Raw genomic sequence first — 20,231 nt, 5'->3', positions numbered from 1 at the left:
GAAATCCCTCGTGCTAATGTCAGAAGGGCAAAATATTTACCAGTTTCCATAGCTCTTGTTTATGTTACAAATGCACTCTGCCTTTATAGCGGGCTCCGGAGGAATCCCGTGGACAGAGGAGCCTGGAGAGCTATCGTCCATGGAGTCGCAAAGAGTTGGACATGACTAAGCACAGACACACACACACACACACACACACTGGAGGAATCCAGAGCCCCCGTGCATGGGTTGTCCTCCCGTCAGTTTTGCGGTTCCCCCCACCCCACTGTGCTGGGCAGGCACTGCTGTGGCCCCTCTAGGACTGCCTCCATCACCTTGTCGGTCCACCCTGAGCCGGGTTCCCTCCCTGATCTCTGGTGTCAGTGTATTCGCATCTTCCTCAAATCCTGGCTGGGGTGGACGGTGCTTGTGACTTGCTGAGTCCCTGGGTTCTGAAGACTTCCATTTCCCCTTGCTGTACTCTCTGCAGGCTGTCCTTCTGTAATCTTTATTTAATCTTTAACGCCAGCCATCTGGCTTACCTGTTCTGTCCAGGTAACAGTACTGTACCAGCTCTGGAACCTGGGGACTGAGACAGGGCTGCCGTGTTAGGAGCCATCAGGAGTCGGCTTGTCCTGATGCAGGAGTGCCCTCTGCCGGTCAGTTGGCTGCATAACCCTCCAGGTGTGTGGCCTCAGGGCCTTTCGAAGCTCAGCCTTGGAGGCCTAAACGGGCTTTTTCAGGAGCCAGAGATTCTCTGGCCTGAAGAGCTTCCCAGGACAGTGGAAATCCCTGGAAAAGGAGGTTAACACCTGATTTTGGTCATCTATTGTGATCTTTCCCAGGAGAGTTGGAAAGTTGTATTACTCATTCTTGAATTTAAGATGTCTGGAGTTCATTTTTAAAAAGAGAGAAAAAACTAATAAATAAATATATATCTCCCTTCTTTTATTTTTAATTAATTTTTATTGGAGTATAGTTGCTTCTTTTGTGGGCTTCCCTGGTGGCTCAAACGGTAGAGAATCCACCTGGATGGTGGGAGACCTGGGTTCAATCCCTGGGATGGGAAGATCTCTTGGAGGAGGACATGGCAAGCCTCTCCAGTATTCTTGCCTGGAGAATCCCCATGGACAGAGGAGCCTGGCAGACTATAGTCCATGGGGTCGCAAAGAGTCAGACACGACTGAGCAGCTAAGCGCAGCACAGCACAGTTTCTACTATACAGCAAAGCAAATCAGCTATACATATACATATAAAATCCCCTCTTTTTTGGATTTCCTTCCCATTTAGGTCACCACAGAGCACTGAGTAGAGTTCCCTGTGCTATATAGTAGGTTCTCACTGGATATCTATTTTATACATAGTAGTGTATATAGGTCAATCCCAGTCTCCCAATTCATCCCACCCCCTTACCCCTTTGGTGTCCATACATTTCTTCTCTGCGTCTGTGTCTGCATCTCTGTTTTGCAAATAAGATCATCTCTCTATATAATCTCCTTTCTTATCTCATCACTTTTGTTACGTAAATGTCTAAATATCCCTCAGTTTATGGTTTTCTTGGCATCACTATCAGTGTAAAAGAACAGGAAGCGCCGGGACAGAGAGATGCCCTGGGAGACGTGAGTCGCCCCCTCTCTTCTCCACTCTGCCTAGCCTCCCGTGTCCTGTGTCCTGGGCCTCTGAGGTCAGCGCCCTCTGCCCCTCCCGGGTCTTCACAGCCCCTGGGAGGAGCTGGAACTGTGGCTGCTGCACCTTCTTTTCTGCCTCCTGGTCCTCGTCCTGCCTTCTGCGCCTGCTTGCGGCACCAGGCTGGTCCCTGCTGAGCTTTGAGGCGGGACCTGCTCACAAAGCCTCAGGGCTGCTCCTTGTCCTCCAAGTTCAGCAGTCTCCCACAGTGGACAGACTTCCAGGAGATGAGACCTCTCTGGAGCCCCCGATCCTAGTGAACTCTTTTTTCTGCACTCCTGGGGCTCTTGGATTTTTTATTTTAAAAATCAGCTCTATTGAGAGTTCCCAGACATTAAACAGCACCAAAGGTAAACGCACAGTGTGATGAGTTTTGACAAGTGCCTGCACCTGTAAAGCCGTCATCATAATCAAAATAATGAAATTCCCATCACCTCCAAAAGTTTCCTGAGCCTCCTTTTTAATACACCCATACCCCCCACCTCTCATCCCCAGGCAACCACTGGACTGGTCTCCTTTCTGTCATTGTAGATTCGTTTATATTTTCTGGAATTTTATATAAACGGACTCATGCAATATTACTCCCCTTTTGCCTGGCTTCTTTCACTCAGCATAATATTCTTGAGATCCATCCATGCTGTGTGTTTCATTGTTTGTTTTTACAGCTGAGTAGGATTCTGTGATGTGAATGCATCACAATTGAGAGATCTCATTCAGCTTTTCATGGGCGAGTCCTATTTCCTCGGCTTGACCATCAGCCATTCGAGGGCTGGGACAGAGTGTCTAGTGCTCATCACTCCCCGAGCCCTGCAGCGGGCTGGCTGAGCTTGGCAGTTGTGGTCTGGAGACGGAGCAGATGTCCAGGGCTAGGATGCTGAGTCCACCTGGTCAAGCTCCTGCTCTGTGCCTTGGTGTCACCACTGGTCAGCATAGATGATGGTGATTCTCACCACTGGTCTGTGCAGACGATGGTCATCCTCACTGGATAAGACTATTAGAAGGCACATTCAGTGAGTCAGTGTGGAACCTTTGGGGAATTATCCTGAACATACTTCATGCTACTTGTTCCTAGGAAGGGGGCTTCCCCAATGTCTCAGCAGTAAAGAATCCACCTGCAGTGTGGGAGATGTAAGAGATACAGGTTCGATCCCTGGGTCGGGAAGATCCCCTGGAAAAGGAAATGGCAACCCACTCCAGTATTCTTGTCTGAAAAATCCCATAGAGAGAGGAGCCTGGCATGCTATAGTCCAAAGGGTCTCAAAGAATTGGACACAACTGAGCGACTGAGCATGCATCCTCATTACTGGGAGGCAGCTAAGCACAGTGTTGCCAAGTGGATTCTGGGTCCAGATCCTAGCTCCGTGCTGTGACGATGTGACCCGGGCAGGTGCCTCTGCTGTCTCCTTGGATGAGTGGGGATGACAATAAGGATGTCCTGGCTGTGGGGCTTCGGTGAGGATTAAATGTGGATTAAACGAGTAGTTTACATAAAGCCCTAAACTGTGCCACGTGGCACTGGCCCCTCAGATGTGCGCTCTTACATGTATGCAGTGAGCAGACGGTGCCCAGGGAGGCCTCCGAGGTTTAATCCCACAGGAGGAAGGCAGCTGGGGGAGGGGTTACCTGGAGCTCTCCCATGTCCTTCCTCTCAGTGGCTGATACTGATTGTGGACCATGGAAGCAGATGGGATAAGTAAGACCTTCCCGACCTGGGAACTTCTTAGTGGCCTTTTAGCTGCTGGATAAGAATGCATTTTATTCAGGAGCGATTTCACTGGAATTTTCCTGCATGGCTGAGTCTGAAGGGAGCCATTCTTGGCTCTGCAGTCTGTGCTGTTCACAGCCCTCAACTCCTAGCATAGTCCTGGGAGGCAGGCTGGGGGGGCGTCCTCACCTTGCAGGGGAGGAAGCCAGGCATCGGCATCCAGGGGTGAAGCCTACGTAGAAGTGGGGGATCCCCTGATTCAAAGCCCTTGTGCAGCGGGGGTACCCCCAGGTGACCCTTCATCTAGAAACTGCAGCCTGGTCTCCAAAGTCACTCCCAGACCCAACCACGTGGTGGTTCTGAGTTTTGCTGTCCCCGTTTCCATTCTTCTTGCCGCATAGTCTGAAGTCTGGTCCGGAAACAAAGGGAACCCTTCTTAGGCTGCAGTCTAGCTTCTTCTCTGGCTTGGGACGCAGCCAGGGGGTTACACCAGAGTCCCCGTTTTCTTGCCTTGCTTCATTTTAGCACCACCATCAGTAGGGCTGCAGTGAAAGCTCCATGTTTTCGGACACCTGTGGTTTGCCCCTCCCCCGAGCGTGCAAAGTGACATGGGCGGCCCCGTGGGCTCCTCCTTCTCAGGACCCCCTGGCATCTGTCTGTCCCCCCGGCTCATCTGCATGCCTCTGACCCTGGGGCCCCACCTGGGGAGAGAGAGCCAGGGATGGGGACGCCTGACTTCCACGAACTCCTGGACTCTCTCTGAACCTCGTTGTCCCTCAGCTCCTGGAAACGTGGGTCCCAGACCATCAGCCCTGCCAGATCTGCACGTGCCTCAGTGGTCGGAAGGTCAACTGCACGACACAGCCCTGCCCCTCGGCCGGAGGTGAGGCTCCCTCCACACCCGCCCCCCCGCCACCGTCTCCAGAGCCGGGGGGCCAGATCCATACATGGATTAGCTGTGCCAGCCCCGCTCCTTGCCTCTTGGGGCTGGAGTCCCCTCTCTGCACGTGGGTAGAACTCTCGGGTTGGCGGGCCGGGGAGGCCTCTCCTGCTTTCCCCACCTTGACTCTCAGCCCTGGTGTCCTGAGGGCGCATCTGAGCAGGGTGACAGGACGTGCTGGGGAGACTCATTTGTCGATCGGCTGGCTGGTTGCCATGGTGCAGAGTCTGCAGGGAGTGAGGGGTGGTGGGGGGTACCATTATCTCTTCCTCTGACCTCTGTGGCCTCTTGTTCCCCAGTGCCCACGTGCGGCCCATGTGAGGTGGCCCGGCTCCGGCAGAGCACGCAGCAGTGCTGTCCCGAGTACGAGTGTGGTACGTGTCGCCCTTTCTCCAGGTCCGACCCCAGCCCAGCCCCAGAGGGCGAGGTGGTGGTGCTGAAGGGGACGGTGGGAGGGGCCGGGGGTGGATTTTCTAAAACCTGGAAAGAGTAGCCTCTGGAAAAGGGGATTTGCTTCCTAGAAAAATTCTGCAGTGACTTACCAAATGTAAGGTTTGAGAGCATTAAGAAAGAATAGGGTTCAGTGTTCGCAGAGGCCTTGTTTGCAGCAGCCAAGATATGGAAGCCGCCTAAGTGCCCATCAGTAGATGAGTGGATAGGGACCTCCTTGGCGGTCCAGTGGTTAAGACGCCATCCTTCCACTGCAGGGGCCACGGGTTCAGTCCTTGGTTGGGGAACTGAAATCCCATGTGCCATGCGGCCAAAAAAAACAGAAAAAAAAAAAAAAAGAAACGGATGAATGCATAAAGATGTGGTATATACATGCAGTGGAATACTACTCAGCCACAGAAAGAATAAAATTTGACACTTGCAGCAACACAGATAGACCTGGAGGGCATGATGCCAAGTGAAGTGGGTCAGGCAGAGAAAGACAAACACTGTGTGATACCACATATATGTGGAATCTAAAAACTGCAGCCAGCTAGTGAATATAGCAAAAAAGACACAGACTCACAGATATAGCGAGCAAGCTAGTGGTTACCAGTGGGGAGAGGGGAGAGGGAGGGGTAAAACGGGGCGATTAAGATATACAAGCTACTGTGGGCACAGTAGATGAGCTACAAGGACGTGTTATACAGCACAGGGGTTATAGCCAGTACATTATGATAACTATAAGTGGAGTATAACCTTTAAAAATTGTGAGTATGCCAGGGTAACTGGCATAGTTATGCCAGAGTAACTGTAGAGAAGGCCACACATGGACGGGCACCTTGATTTCAGCACGTTATGTGTCAGAGGGTTTTGTTATAGGATTGCAAACTACATTGTGAATAATGGGTGGAATGACAGTGTAATTAAATGAATCCAGAGCGGATGGAATTCTGGTTAATATGACGGGAAATCTCTAGTGCACTGTCCTCATCCTCTCCGGAGTGTTTTTTTAGCTTACAGGCAAAGACATAAAACACAGGCTTGTGAAGTTTGCAGCAATAAAATCTTTGAGGGAGAGCAGGTAGATCAAGGCAGTGGGAGGACCTTGAAAAGAAATCACGAGACTTTGCTTTATGCTGATGAAATTTATCAAGGACAAACAGAAGCCCCGTCAGGAGATCTGACTGGAGAACAGTTTATTAAACTGTTGGGACCCTATGCCAGTCGTCTTGGGTTGTTAGCAGTAGAGGGAACAGGTGGTCATTTAGTTCAAGGCTTTCATTTATGGACAGTACAAAGCTTCTTCAATGTGCTGGGGACTTTGCTGCCATTGTTTCAAGACAGCCTTAGACCGGCCCTGTGTGGTGGACTTCCCACCTTACAGAAGGTGATCCTGAGGTCTAGCGGGTTCAAGATACTTGGCCTAGATCTGGAGTCCCTGCAGATGATGAGAGTAATTAACATGAGTTTGTCCTATAGCTTGGATCTACCTGTTATCTATCTATTGATCATCTGTCTATTATGTATATATTTATTTATCATCACCTCCCCCTACCCCCTCCTTGTCTCTGTATCTCCGTCTTTAACTTCATCTCCATCTCCACCTGCATCTCCATCTCTGCCTGAATCTCCATCTCTACCTACACCTCCATCTCTACCTGCATCTCCATCTCTGCCTGAATCTCCATCTCTACCTGTATCTCCATCTGAACCTGCATCTCCTTCTCCACCTGCATCTCCATCTCCACCTGCATCTCCATCTCTGCCTGCATCTCCATCTCTACCTGCATCTCCATCTCTGCCTGCATCTCCATCTCTACCTGTATCTCCATCTGAACCTGCATCTCCATCTCCACCTGCATCTTCATCTCTCTCTTCATCTCCAGCTCCCCCTCTGTCTCCATCTCTAGCTCTACCTTTATCTCACTGCCATCCTGTGTGTAAACAGTGGAGGTCTCATGGGTAGAAATGTAGGGAACCACTCAGTAGCACAGGAGTGGCCTCGCTGGACTCTGAGGGCCCATCCCTCCTCTGGCCCTCAGTGTGTGACTTGGTGAGCTGTGACGTGCCCCCGGTGCCTAACTGCGAAGACGGCCTCCAGCCGGTGCTGGCCAATCCTGGCGAGTGCAGACCCAGCTTCACCTGCGGTGAGTCCTCCCTCTGAGGGTGAGGAGGGGGCCGTGCAGTCACTCTCCCCTGGCCTGGGACGGTGTCCTGTATTCTAGTGAGCTGAGTCTGGGCTTGGGGTGTGTCTGGAACAGAAGGGTCAAGGTCACACCTGGACTGAATCCTCTAAGACTCCTCCCAGTCACAGGCTGTGACAGGGGAGCAGGCGTGGGCACAGCTGCAGGCATCCCCCTCTTGGGTTTATTAGGAGGCAGTTGGACCTGAGGTGAAGAAGCCTCCGTATCTCATTTTTATTTACTCGCATCCTCCCATAGACCATGGAGGGAAAGGAACATACCCTTGGCTTGTCCTCGTCACTGGGTCTTTGTTGTCCAGTCGCTGTCGTGCCTGGCTCTTTGTGACTCCGTGGACTGCAGCATGCCAGGCTCCTCTGTCCTTCTCTGTCTCCCAGAGTTTGCTCAAATTCACGTCCGTTGAGTTGGTGATCCTATCAAACCATCTCATCCTCTGTTGTCCCCCTCTCCTCCTACCTTCAATCTTTCCCAGTATCAGGGTCTTTTCCAATGGCTCTTCACATCAAGTGGCCAAAGTATTGGAGCTTATTCCCAAACAAATTTATAGATTTTTCACTTCCTGTATGTTTATCTATTTAAATTCTAAGTACTGCCAATTTAAGCCTAGGATTGGACTAAAGAAAGTCCTGGACATGTTAAGAAACCACATTCTGTGTTAAGCTACTGAGTATACCCACCTAAAGTCAATACCTACTTACAGTCCTGTTGATTTGGAATCTCACTTCAGTTCATAGATGGAAACCCTTGAGGGTGAGAGAACACTTTATATCCGGAAGAAGCTGGGACAGGCAAAGACATGGGGGAGGATTTGGCCTTGATGAAATGACACTGTGGATTTACTGTCATTTTTCATTCATCATTGTTGAAGGACCTAAAACTGTAGGGTATTTATTATTCCAGGTACTGAGATGGGAATAAGATCTCATAAGCTACCAGCCTGTAAAAATGCTAACCAGCGCCTGTGTGCCTGGGGTACCTGGGTCTTAGAGATTCTGCATCTGTCCTCTCTGAGTATCTGCAGGTGAAAGAACCCCACCCCTTCCAGAGGTGCCTGGGAGGATGATGGACTGGACACCCAGCAGCCTTCTCTTCCTCTCTGTTAAAATAACATCACATTTCCCCTTTGGATTAGTGTCTTTACTGTCCTACAGACTAACTAACTGCTTTACGGTGTGATTGACTGTCCCAGGGCTCCTGAGTGGGGCTTACGTGTGTTTCTGACTTCAGTGGGGCTAGAGTTCCCAGGGACCTTGCATCCTAGCTGAATGCTGAGTGCAGGGCTCAGCGTGGCAGGACCAGGGCACCACTTTGTGCTGCCCCTCAGTCTGCAGGAAGGAGGAATGCCCGAAGGGGTCCCCACCCTCCTGCCCCCTGCACCGGATGCCCGCCCTTCGGAAGACCCGGTGCTGTGACGAGTACGAGTGCGCTTGCAACTGCACCAACTCCACGGTGAGCTGCCCGCTGGGGTACCTGGCCTCCACCATCACCAACGACTGCGGCTGCACCACCACCACCTGCCTCCCCGACAAGGTAAGGCTGCCCGGCTCTGGCTGGGATGATGGCCAGACACGTGCTTCTCGTGGAAGACGTGCCTTCCTGCCCGGATGAGTGCTGTGTGGCCTGGTGGGGGGGCATCAGCATTCTCTCTTAGCCTGATTCTTGTTAGCTCAGGGGGTACTCGGAGACTACCGTGTCTCAGCATGGCTGCGTGCTGAGGTTACAGACATGGTGTAAGATACAGTCCTGCCTTTAAAGAGCTCCTGTACAGAAGCTGGAAGACTGAGTGGGTATAGTGAAAGTGTTAGTTGCTCAGTCACGTCTGACTCTTTGTGACCCCATGAACTACTGTAGCCTGCCAGCCTCCTCTGTCCATGGGATTCTCCAGGCACGGATACTGGAGTGGGTAGCCATTCCCTTCTCCAGGGGATCTTTCCCGACCCAGGGATCAAACCCAGGTCTCCTGCATTGTAGGCAGATTCTTTAGAGCAAGTTTAGGAAAATGGTTTTAACCTATTTGTACTGTTATGATGTGAGTGAACATAGACAGCTGTTTGGAGCTTTGGAGGACACACTTGGGATTATTTAAAACGTGTCTTTAAGCTTTATGATCAGAGTTTCCTTGAGCATCTCATGCCGAGAAAATAAAGTCTGAGCGTGTGTATCACACGCACTCCAGGCTTAACTGTTCTAATCCTAGCCAGCCGCTGGGATCGCATGTCCCACGCTCCTTCCATAGTCTACAGTTCTTCCAAACAGGATCCTGTGCCTCAAACACAGCTCGCAGTCTGTGCCCGAGCCTTTGTTTGATCCATTCCTTGTCCTTTGTGGGACTCAAGGGAGCACTCGTTCATAGCCCCTGCCCAGCCGTCCCTCACTTTCAGCCACTCCTCACGGGACAGAGGGCTATTCATGGGTGGGTTCCGAGTCCAAGGACATCACTAAGTCTGAGAATTAGGGTACAGCTTTCCGAGGGACACAGGAAGGAGTTTAATGCAGTGAAGGGAGCGGTGATAGTGAGTCAGGTCAGCCAGTGTATTATATCCCCACCCAAGGGCCATGAAAGACTCACAGGGGGCCAGTCCACGGGTGGGCTTTCCTAAGTTAGGTGGGCAGGGGTGGGAAGAGGCCAGACTCTAGTGTGGGCAGAGACCATGCTGTTTCACTTACTGCTGTAGTCTTAGCACCTAGGGTAGCTTCCAACACGTAGATCCTCCGTCCATGGGATTTTCCAGGCAAGAGTACTGGAGTGGGTTGCCATTTCCTTCTCCAGGGGATCTTCCCGACCCAGGGATTGAACCCGAGTCTACCGGCATTATAGGCAGACGCTTTACCGTCTGAGCCACCAGGGAAGATCCCAGCAGATGCCCACTCACCTCTCATTTAGATGAACCGAGTGAATTCACTCAGGAAACCTTGCGTCTACAGGTGTGCGTCCACCGAGGCACCATCTACCCCGTGGGCCAGTTCTGGGAGGAGGGCTGTGATACCTGCACCTGCACGGATCTGGAGGATGCTGTGATGGGCCTGCGCGTGGCCCAGTGCTCCCAGAAACCCTGCGCGGACATCTGCCGGCCGGTAAGGGGGAGCAGTGTGGGGCGGTTGGGACGGGGATCCCAGGAACGGGCAAGGAAGTCCCTTTAGGACCCTCTGGTTCAAGGCCAGAGGGGAAGGGCCAGGAGGGGAGTGGGGCGGGGTAACGGAAAGAGGCATGAGGCGAGCATGGCTCTGTCATCCTTCCGTGAACACTTCTCAGCTGACGGTCATCTCAGCCATGTGGTCTTGAGGCCAGAGGGCTGGGGAGTCGGTTTAAGCAGAGAGGTGAATTAATAGCCTAGAAAACAGGGCTTGGTTTTTTTTTCCTGTCAGTGTAACATCATGTTTCTACGTAGTTTGGTGATTTTTCAGACCAGGTTTATAATTTGAAGTACAGAAGTCGAGCTGTGTTTATAATTTGAGGTAAAGAAGTCGAGCTATGTTTATAATTTGAGGTATAACTGGGAGTTGGAACCCTCCCCCCAATTCAGTTTTTAATTCTTTTTGTGGTGGCCTGCCCACTAACTACTTGGGGATGCTCTATTCTTGCCAGTGAAGACTGATCAGACTCTAGAGAAAGGGGAACCACAGTCTGCCGGGGGAATTGTGGGTTGAATTCTTGCTGGTTTAAAGCTTTTATTGTTAGCACAAGTTCACATGCCCAATGCACAGGGAGGCCAAACAAACCGAAACATTGGAGTTTGAGGAAGAGAAAGGTTTATTGCAGGGCTGTGTAAGGAGATAGGCCGCTCTTGCCCTAAAAATCCCCAAGATCTCCTAAGGGTTTCGGCCAAGTATTTCTAAAAGCCAGGTGAGGGAGGGGGTCACAAGGGATGTGATCAGCTTGCACAGTTCTCCAATGGGCTGAGCGAAGGAGCAGGTGGTGTCATAAGGGTGAACATGACCAGTCCTTAGGCCCCAGGAGGCCTGGGGCTGTGTGCTCATGGTCAGTAAGTGGTGAACTTCTGTTTGGTGGGGAGTTTTCACATTTGCAAAACAACTCAGAAAATGTGCATCAAATATTGTTACCTAGGTACTTCAGAGAGGAGCTACAGCAGAGGATGTGGGGGAGGCCTGTCTGTAGGAGGCCCCATAGGGTCCTGCTCAGTTACATTATTATTACTGCTTTATTCTCAGTAGAGAATGTTGATCAAAGAAGTGGAGCTAGGACAGATCTGTACCAACAGCAGTGAAGAGAAGGCTCTTGATGCTTTTTCAGAAGTGTGTGTGTGGTTTGCTGATGGAGGGGAGGGCCTGAGAGTGAATCCAGAAGTGGGGACGTCCATTCAGTGCCCCCACGGCTCTCCCTGCTTCGCTGATGCTGTGGAGGAGCAGGCCTGCCAGGCCCCTGGGAGAGGATGACGCTGTGGGATCCAGGGGTGCCTCTGGGGAGCGCGCATCCGTCTCCATCTCCTCCCACAGGCCACGGGAGGGTGAAGAGAATGCTGCTAGAGGTCGTTTTTATACAGTTGGTCCCCAGTATGTTTTGTGTTTTGGTAGGGAGGTTTGTTTGTTTGTTTTAACTGTGATGGGTCTTTGTTGCAGTGCGTGGGATTTCTCTAGTTTCAGCAAGTGGGGGCTGCTCTGCAGTTGCGGGGCGCGGGCTTCTCATGGCGGTGGCTTCTCTTGTGGAGCACGCGCGCTAGGGCATACGGGCTTCAGTAGTTGCAGTGGGCGGGCTCAGTAGTTGTGGCTCATGGGCTTCGTTGTCCCTCGGCATGTAGAATCTTCGTAGACCAGGGATCAAACCCGGGTCCCCTGCATTGGCGGGTGGACTCCCAACCACTGGACCACCAGGGAAATCTAAGCCATTAGGTCTTATTCATCCTCATGATTCTCCTCCAGAAGGAAGAAGAGGCAGGGCTGTTCTTCCCACTTGTTAGAAAGCAGAGGGGATGAAGTTGGCTGAAAGCAGAGGGATGTTGTGCTAGGGGTCATCTGAAGCCAGCAGATGGGGCGAGTCCTGACTCCTAGCCTGGGGCTGTGCTGGCACTCTGGTATAGCTGGCAACAGGGTTGATTTCCTTCAGGACTGACTGGTTTGACCTCCAGCTGCAGGATAACTAATGAGATCTCAGCTGTTAAGACTGAGAACAGCTTGCCAAGCACCACTGTGACGCGGGTTGGGTGTCAGCAGGTCCCATGGAGATGGTCCTTAGGCTCCCAGGTCCCCAGGAGAGGCTGTAACTGGGGTGTGGCTGAGTGTCAAGCACGTCCTGTGACTCGGTGCCACTTGTGAGTGTGCAGGGGGAGCAGAGCCGGTGTGGTACCCATGCCCGTCCCGAATACCCTTCTCTCCGAGATGCTGCTTAGTCCTGGGTTCCGGCCCCTCCTCCCCTGGGACAGCCTCGCACATCACTGTTTTGTCTGTTTTTTGTACACTGTTTCCGTGTTCTCGGTGGAGGGTTTCAATCCAAGACCCCCATGCTTTGGCCAGATTGGAGGACCTCCAAGAGGAGGATGGGTTGGCAGACTTCCACCTTGCAGGATGCTGGTCTTCCTGGCCAGCTTTCTGGGGATGGTTGGTCTCATCTCATGGTGCCCCATAAACTACTAGGTCAGTGTCAAGTGGTGACCTGGGGAAGCCCAGCTCTGTAGGTTACTGAGAGGTCCTGGGGTCAAGGCGCTCATCTCGTGCAGGTAACTTGCTCTGTTAGTGCAGAGCCCAGACTCCAGGCATCCTGAATGTTCTCCCCTGGTCTAGACTTGGGCCGTGATAAACGTTGGGTCAGCTGGCAGCTGCTGCATGAACTCTGAACGTCTTTAAAACCCCCGTGGACTGCCTCTTGGGGCTTCCCTAGTAGCGCCATAGTAAAGAATCCCCCTGCCAGTGCAGGAGATGCAGGTTTGATCTCTGGTCCAGGAAGATCCCCTGGAGAAGGAAATGGCTACCCACTCCAGTATTCTTGCCTAGAGAATTCCATGGACCGAGGAGCCTGGTGGGCTACCTCCATGGCCTCTCAAATAGTCAGACACGACTGAGCAACTGAACAAAAAGGACTGGCTCCTGGTCCGGAGTGGACGCTTGCGGAGGGCAGGGTTGTATCTGGACAGATGATGTGAGAGCCGTAGTGATTCAGTGGGTGGTGCTTCCTGACCACTTAGCGTGATCGTGGGGCTGGAGGAGCGCAGAGATGAGGACGTCCGGTCCGGCTGCCCTCTGCAAGCCCCGGAGCTCCAAACACCTGTGCGGGGACCAGAGCACTTGCGTCTTTGCTGCCAGCTGTCCCGACACTCCGTCCTTGTGTGTTTTCAGGGCTTCACCTACGTCCTCCGCGAGGGAGAGTGCTGTGGAAGGTGCCTGCCGTCGGCCTGCGAGGTGGTGACCGGCTCCCCGCGGGGGGACTCCCAGACCCAGTGGAAGAGTGTAGGTCTGGGCCAGGGTGTGTGGGCAGGGGGCTGGGGGCCGGGCCAGCCTCATCTGGGCTCCAGGGCTGGCCTTGGTTTCGATAAAGCAGATGCTCACTCCCTACCGTTCGCTCTCCCTGTGGCGAGTTTAATGTAGCTGTTGGTTTATCCAGATGTCAGCTGGGGAACTAGTTAAGGCTGCCCAGATCTGGGGAGAGCCCAGTGCCCTCTCTATGAGTTCTGTGAGCTCCTGGGGGTGGGGGTTATGTTCTCCTGTTCACCTGTGAACCTGAGGACTCTGATGGTTGATGCGGGTCTGTATGATGGCCCAGGCAGGGTCCTCTGACCTTGTCACTGATTTCCGTTGGAGAAATTTACAATCCAGAGAAGCAAACAGTGTTTCTGTCCCCAGACCCCGCAAGCTACTTCTGCAGCTCTGGCTGTGGCCCTTGACCATGCCAGTGGCCCCCCACCTCCCTCCCTATCGTCTCCTGTCTGGCCTCTCACCCCCAGATCCCCCTCCCTGAACCAGAGCAGCCTAGCTTCTCCTTTGTGGCCAGAGGCCCTCACTTTGGCTCTGGAGCCATTTTCTGAAACACAGAAGATCCCTCCCTGGGAGTCTTAGCTCAGACGCAACGATGTTAACAGACCTTTCCACTCTGGCTGATACGGATAAAGTGGGGGTGCTGAGCCCTGGGATCCTCAGGAGGCAGGTGCTGGGGTGGGTGTGAGGTCCCTTCTCAGTCCTCCAGGGAGACCAAAACACACTCTGTTTAGAAGGAGCGCAAAGGGTTAACTGTCCTGCCCTGGCCATGCGCATCTCGTGCCCTGGCCCACTGGCCTCTTCCTCCTCGGTGGTGACCGAGGGACTTGCTGAATTCCCCATGAGGGGTCCCACCTCCCTATTCTAGTCCTGGTCCCTGGGGATGTCCTTGCTCCATCCCTCCTCCTGCCCTGTCAGGCTGCCTGCTCCCCATCACCCCAGAATCAGGCTGGTTTTGCGAACCCTCCCCAGGGTCAGAGGCTGCTGTGTCCTGGCGGCGGGGGGAGCTGACAACTGGTACCTTTGAGGCTCAGTACCCCTCCCTCCCAGTCACTCATCTGCCTCCAGGGCTCACTCAGCTCTGACATCAGTGTATACGGAAGAGTCTCCCTCGCCCTCCCTCCCTCTGACTGTAAGACTTGGGGGTCAGAAGTGGCTCTGGAACATGAGGGACCAGCGGGAGTGGTTGGGGACGGGTCTTCTTAACACGTATGATGTCCAGGGCTCAGTGGGTTATTGATCAGAGTCGAGTGTGGCCTGCAGCGGGAAGGTGTGTTCAGGGTGAGTCAGAAAGGGGTCAAGACAGAGGCTGCAGTCGGGGCACTCTGCTCCTCCTCTGAAAAGAGAAGAAAGGGAACCGGGCCCTAAAGAAGCTGCCGGGCCTGGAGCATGCCGACTGGGCACCCCTGCTTGTGCGTCCGGGAGATACACAGACCGGTCAGAAACTCCGGGGAACTTTCTGAACCATGTTCTGGACACTCAGTGCTCCTGGATGGTGGAGCCAGCCCGAGGGGACAGGCCACCCATTGCAGCCTGGAGGCCTGGGGACAGATTGCAGGGCCAAGGGCCAGATGCCAGCATCCCATCTTTAGAGGGAGGCCGTGTGAGGCTGGGCGATGGGCTGGTTCCCCCGACCCCCATGTCGCCCCTCCGCTGTCTCCCCACGCCGCTGTTCCTGGTTGCTCAGCTCTCAGGCGGGCTGAGGGCGGAGGGAGCACCCTCTGTCCTCAGGTGCTTCCTCTGGTGGCTCAAGACTGTCTTGGGAGCACACGTGGCTCTGAGCTGGGCTCTTGGTTGGGGGGACTCTGACCCAGACTCACCGAAGGACCTGGACGAGCTGTCATTCCCTCCAGGGGCCTCCCCCATGGGCAGGGCTTAGCTGTGGAGCCAGGCTCACCTCCAGGGCCCACCCAAGCTCCTGAGGGGACCACCCACTCCCAGCAGGACCTCGGGCCCCGCGACCCACTTGGGTGCTCTGCCCACAGGTTGGCTCTCACTGGGCCTCCCCCGAGAACCCCTGCCTCATCCACGAGTGCGTCCGAGTCGAGGAGGAGGTCTTCGTGCAGCAGAGGAACGTCTCCTGCCCGCAGCTGAATGTCCCCGTCTGCCCGTTGGGCTTCCAGCTGCGCTGTCAGACCTTGGGCTGTTGCCCCACCTGTCACTGCGGTAAGACATGCCACCAGGCCAGCCTCCAGGCCTCCCAACCCTCCAAAAAGGCTCAGGAGGGCTCCCGAATCCCTGCCTTTGGAGCAGCTTAGGGAAATGGGCAGGATCAAATCTTCCTGTCCATTCCTAATGTTTTGGGGAGAAAGCAAATGAGAGGAGAGAAGCAGGACAGTTCCTGAAGGTCATCACTGAGCTCAGTGCTGGCTTTGTACCGTGTCTCATGTCATCCCATGACGATCACAGTGAGTACTGTGATACCGCCATTTGCTCACCTGAGTGGTAGAACTGGGATTGGATCCAGGCTTCTCTGATTCTACAAATACCTTCTCCATCGTTCTTCTGAAGAAGGTATTCCAGCTGTCCATCTCCTAACCCCACCAACCAAGCAACCAAGCAACCAATCAACCAAACAACCTGATGGAGGGAGGGCCTGAGAAATTCTTTTGCAAAGAATTTCAAACATGTTAACAAATAAGAAGCAAAAAGCGATCATCAGTTGTCTCATCATTGCATTAAAATTAAAGCTCTTTCATCTTTCCCCACCATGCCAAAAGGGGCTCCCCTGGTGGCTCAGACAGCAAAGAATCTGCCTGCCATGCGGGAGAACCACATCCCTGAGTCAGGAAGATCCCTTGGAGAAGGGAATGGCAACCCACTCCAATATTCTTGCCTGGCGCATTCCATGGACAGAGGAGCCTGGCGGGCTACACTCCATGGGGTCGCAAAGAGTCGGACATGACTGAACAACTAACACTTTCACATCATGCCAAAAGAAAAAAAAAAAAAACAGGAAGAACAAAACCAACCATCAACCAAGCAACCAAGCAACCAATCAACCAAACAACCAATCAACCAACCAACCATCAACCAAGCAACCAATCAACCAATCAACCAATCAACCAACCAACCATCAACCAAGCAAACAACAAACCAAGCACTCAACCAAACAAACAATCAGCCAAACAACCAATAGCAGCAGCAATAGCAAACAACTCTCACCACCTGCTACCCTGAATTCTTTGTGTGATTTTATCATGGGACTTAGTTTCCAAAGCAGATTTTCATTCCTTCACAAGCACAGCACCCTCTCTCTTGCCCCGTCGATGTGAATCACTTAAACAAGCACCCTCCCCTCCAAGGCTCCAGGGGGCTGGAGGGTGGGGAGTAGGCAGCTGCCCATCCTTGAGGGGCCTGGGGTCATTGTGGCCACGTAGGCAGGAGGACCCACAGTGCTTTGCGGGGTGGAGGGAAGGACTGGAAGGTGGAGCGGAGAGGCCCAGCCCAGCGGAGCGGCCAGGTTGCAGGTCTCCAGCAGGTGTGTTCCGATCACTCATGCCCTGCGCCTGTCTCTCCCCAGAGCCCGTGCAGGCTTGCGTGCTCAACGGCACCATCATCGGGGTGAGCTGATGCGTTCTCCCCAGGGGGGCAGGGACAGGGGCTGTGTGGAGGGTGGGCAGCATCTGAAAGTGCAAATACAGGGCCCGGGGCGACCTGCTCCACCCACACTTCCCTTGCTCCTAGGGCTTCCCAGGCATCCTGGAGGGGAAGCCCCAACTCTCCAGGGCCTGGGTCCCGCCTTCGCCTTCTAGCGCTCATCTCCCGGTCCCCCAGCCCCCAGGCACAGGAGATGTGTCTGTCCCCTCTTCTTCTGCCCCAGGGAAAGCCCTCACTCTCACCACTGCCATCCTTGAGGGGGGAGGGTGGGGGAAGGAGTGGCCTCTGGGGACCGGAGGAGAATTGGGGTGATGATGGCTCCTAGCAGCTTTGAGCAGCCGGGCCCCACACCTAAGGCAGATGGCTCATGAGGCTGAGGGTGGTCAGGGGTTGGGGGACCAGGGTGCCAGGAGGCCTGACCCTGGTCCCCCCTGGTTCCAGCCCGGGAAGACTGTGATGGTTGACGCATGCATGACCTGCCGCTGCCACGTCCAGGCAGGGGTCATCTCTGGATTCAAGCTGGAGTGCAGGAAGACCACCTGCCAGGCCTGCCCTGAGGTAAGAGAGGCTGCGGCTGGGGGGACCGGGGGGTCAGCTGGGCACTTTTAGGACCCAGGCAATGGGACCTCACTAGGATCTTTAAATAAAAACTTTCATGATTTTCTGATTCTGTCCAGTATCTGACAACTGTCAGGAAGGGACTAAAAGTCACCTACCCAGATTGCATTTCTCAGAAATTATTATAATTTAGTTTTGTACATTTTAAACATTCTTTTAGTGTATTTGCAAGGCTGAGACCATATTCACAATTCTGTATTCTTTTTTAGGCAACATTTTAAGTGACATCATTACTGATCTTTGAAAGCATTAAAAATCAGTCAAATATTTATCCGACAGTTACCAGTTAGCCCACAATTATTTATCAGACACTTGCTACGTGCAGATTTCTACACAACGTTCTCTGGAGTGGACCTGCCTCAAAGTATACTTTTATTATTGCACATTGTTGTCCGACTCTTTGTGACCCCATGGACTGCACCCTGCCAGGCTCCTCTGTCCATGGGATTTCCCAGGCAAGAATACTGGAGTGGGCTGCCATTTCCTTCTCCAGGGGATCTTCCTGACCCAGGGATTGAACCCAGGTCTCTAGCATTTCAGGCAGAGTGTGTACCATGGAGCCGCCAGGGAAGCTCTGTTGGACACTGGGGTGGTCTAAAATAGTTCACCCCGTTTCTGCCAGGTCACGATGATGGTATTTGCTTTGAATACCTCTGCAGGTGGGATCAGGGACGTGGAATCCTCATTTCTAGTGGAGTAGAGGAGAGCATGCACTTCACTGGTCTAATCACGGCTCTTAGCAAACCCCTCCTCCCCCGCACAGAGCTGCACCAGTGCTGAGGAGGATGCCCTGGCTTCTTCTGCAGGCTGCCCCCTGCATCTGGGGCTCCTGCTGTCCTAGAGAATACAGTTGGTCAGATGAGTTTGTTGTGAGCTGGATGCACAGAATACATAATGTAACCACCCTTTTAGATGGTGGAGCAGTGGGTAGGGGCTGGACGGTTCCTGGAAAGGAGTCTCTCATCAGAGGAGCAATGCACTGGCCAGAGGGGAGGTGCGATGGGGCGAGGGATGAGGAACGCTGGAGCCCGTGTGGTCAGCACTCTTGAGGACAGGGTGTGTTCTGCACCTGGGCGCTGTGTGAGGCTCCAAGGGAGTGAAGGGAATAGGATACACATTGTTTCTGATAGGACGGCTCAAATAGAACATCCTTGCCTCAGTTAGGAAGAAGGGACCGAAATACGTGTTTTTACTTTTTTAAAATTTAAAATCCCAGTTGTTTTAGGGTTTCCAGTGCAAGTGTGTGTGTGTGTGTGTGAGTGTGTGTGTGTGTGAGACAACTCCCCTGATACATTTGGGCTTGAATATAGGAAGGAATGATGCTGTCTGAAGTCTGTGGCACCCCTTCACCTGAATGTCGATGGAATTACAATCAATGCCAGGAGAGAGAGGTTCGCACCCACTGTCCTGCAGGAAGCGGTCAGGGGGATGAGCACACTCTTTACTGGTGCCCTCTGGTGGTCAGAGGATGGCACAGTCACCTCTGCATCCATAGATACCCAGTTTTTGTTTTTAGATACCTTGTTTTAGAATCCAGTCTAGACATAGGTTTCTAAATATTTTTAAATCCACAGCTCACTTTGGTCTGTGTACTCCTCCTCTTCTCCAAAATTGCATCTCCCCAGGGCAGTGCGGGCTTCTCTGGTGGCTCAGATGGTAAAGAATCCGCCTCCCAGGGCAGGAGATAGCAGTTTTAATCCTTGGATGGGGAAGATCCCCTGGAGAAGGCAATGGCAACCCGTGTTCTTGTCTGGAGAATTCCATGAACAGAGGAGCCTGGAAGGCCACAGTCCATAGGGTCGCAAAGAGTCAGACACAACTGAGCGACCAAGCAAATCACACACACACACACACACACACACACACACACACACAGGGCAGTAAACTCACTTCCTCCCCCTTGAGATCCTGGAGAGTAGCTCTGCGGTGTGTCTTTCAGTCTTTGCTGAGCTCTGCCTCATATGCCCCTTCTCGCTCAGCATCCTTCCCTGGACCTCCGGGAGGCCTCCTGCACGTGGGGAGCTGTGCTGGGTCAAGTTTAGGTCAGCCTGGTTGAACTGCAAATGTCAGATGGGACTGTTAGCATCACCAGAAACATGGGCCCTCTGTCTCCTCCAGGGGAGACGATGCTTATGCCTCAAGGAGCCCAGCAGCCGATGGTCTGTGCTGATGGTTTTGCTGGTAGAGACAAAGGAAGGCAAGGGGAAGAGACATGACCCTGACCGGGAACATTGAGAAGGCCTCCCGGAGGAGCATGACCTTCGATTGACCTTCAGCAGTGCCCACCCAGGAGTGGGAATGGGGACAGACTGGCAGATCAGCAGGAGTAAGGGCAGTGGCTTTTCAAAAAATAAAAGTAGTTTCTCTTTTTTAAAGGCTTTTAAAAATAGTTCTACTAGATATTGCAATTATTTTTAAAAGTAGATAAATTAAGGCTTTTAGTTGGAGTTTCAACATCAAACTCTCAAAAATTACTAGAATGAATAGACAGAGAAGTAGAAGGATACAGTAGACCTGAAAAGCGCTATGAACCAATTCAACATAATTAAGTTTTATACAGTTTTCACACAACAGCAGGATACAAAATTCTGTTCAAGTTCCCATAGACCATAAACCAGGAGACACTGGAACATATCCAGGGACATAA

At 52.9% G+C, this 20,231-nt stretch overlaps 1 protein-coding gene across 2 annotated transcripts in view; it reads left to right on the top strand.

Moving 5' to 3' along the window:
- Positions 1–20,231, top strand: part of VWF (von Willebrand factor) — a 127,690-nt gene that overhangs the window by 97,048 nt on the left and 10,411 nt on the right. For both annotated transcript variants that reach the window (XM_070371770.1, XM_070371771.1), the window contains 9 exons: positions 4,151–4,253; positions 4,610–4,684; positions 6,785–6,889; positions 8,268–8,473; positions 9,869–10,018; positions 13,232–13,342; positions 15,352–15,532; positions 16,890–16,930; positions 17,408–17,524. In XM_070371770.1, coding sequence (XP_070227871.1) covers positions 4,151–4,253; positions 4,610–4,684; positions 6,785–6,889; positions 8,268–8,473; positions 9,869–10,018; positions 13,232–13,342; positions 15,352–15,532; positions 16,890–16,930; positions 17,408–17,524 — 1,089 coding nt within the window. The remainder of the gene's footprint in view (positions 1–4,150; positions 4,254–4,609; positions 4,685–6,784; positions 6,890–8,267; positions 8,474–9,868; positions 10,019–13,231; positions 13,343–15,351; positions 15,533–16,889; positions 16,931–17,407; positions 17,525–20,231) is intronic.

The sequence above is a fragment of the Bos mutus genome, chromosome 5 (assembly GCF_027580195.1).
Source record: "Bos mutus isolate GX-2022 chromosome 5, NWIPB_WYAK_1.1, whole genome shotgun sequence".
NCBI classification, from domain to species: domain Eukaryota; kingdom Metazoa; phylum Chordata; class Mammalia; order Artiodactyla; family Bovidae; genus Bos; species Bos mutus.
Note: the sequence above shows the minus strand (reverse complement) of the source record. Positions and strands in the feature narration are given on the sequence as shown.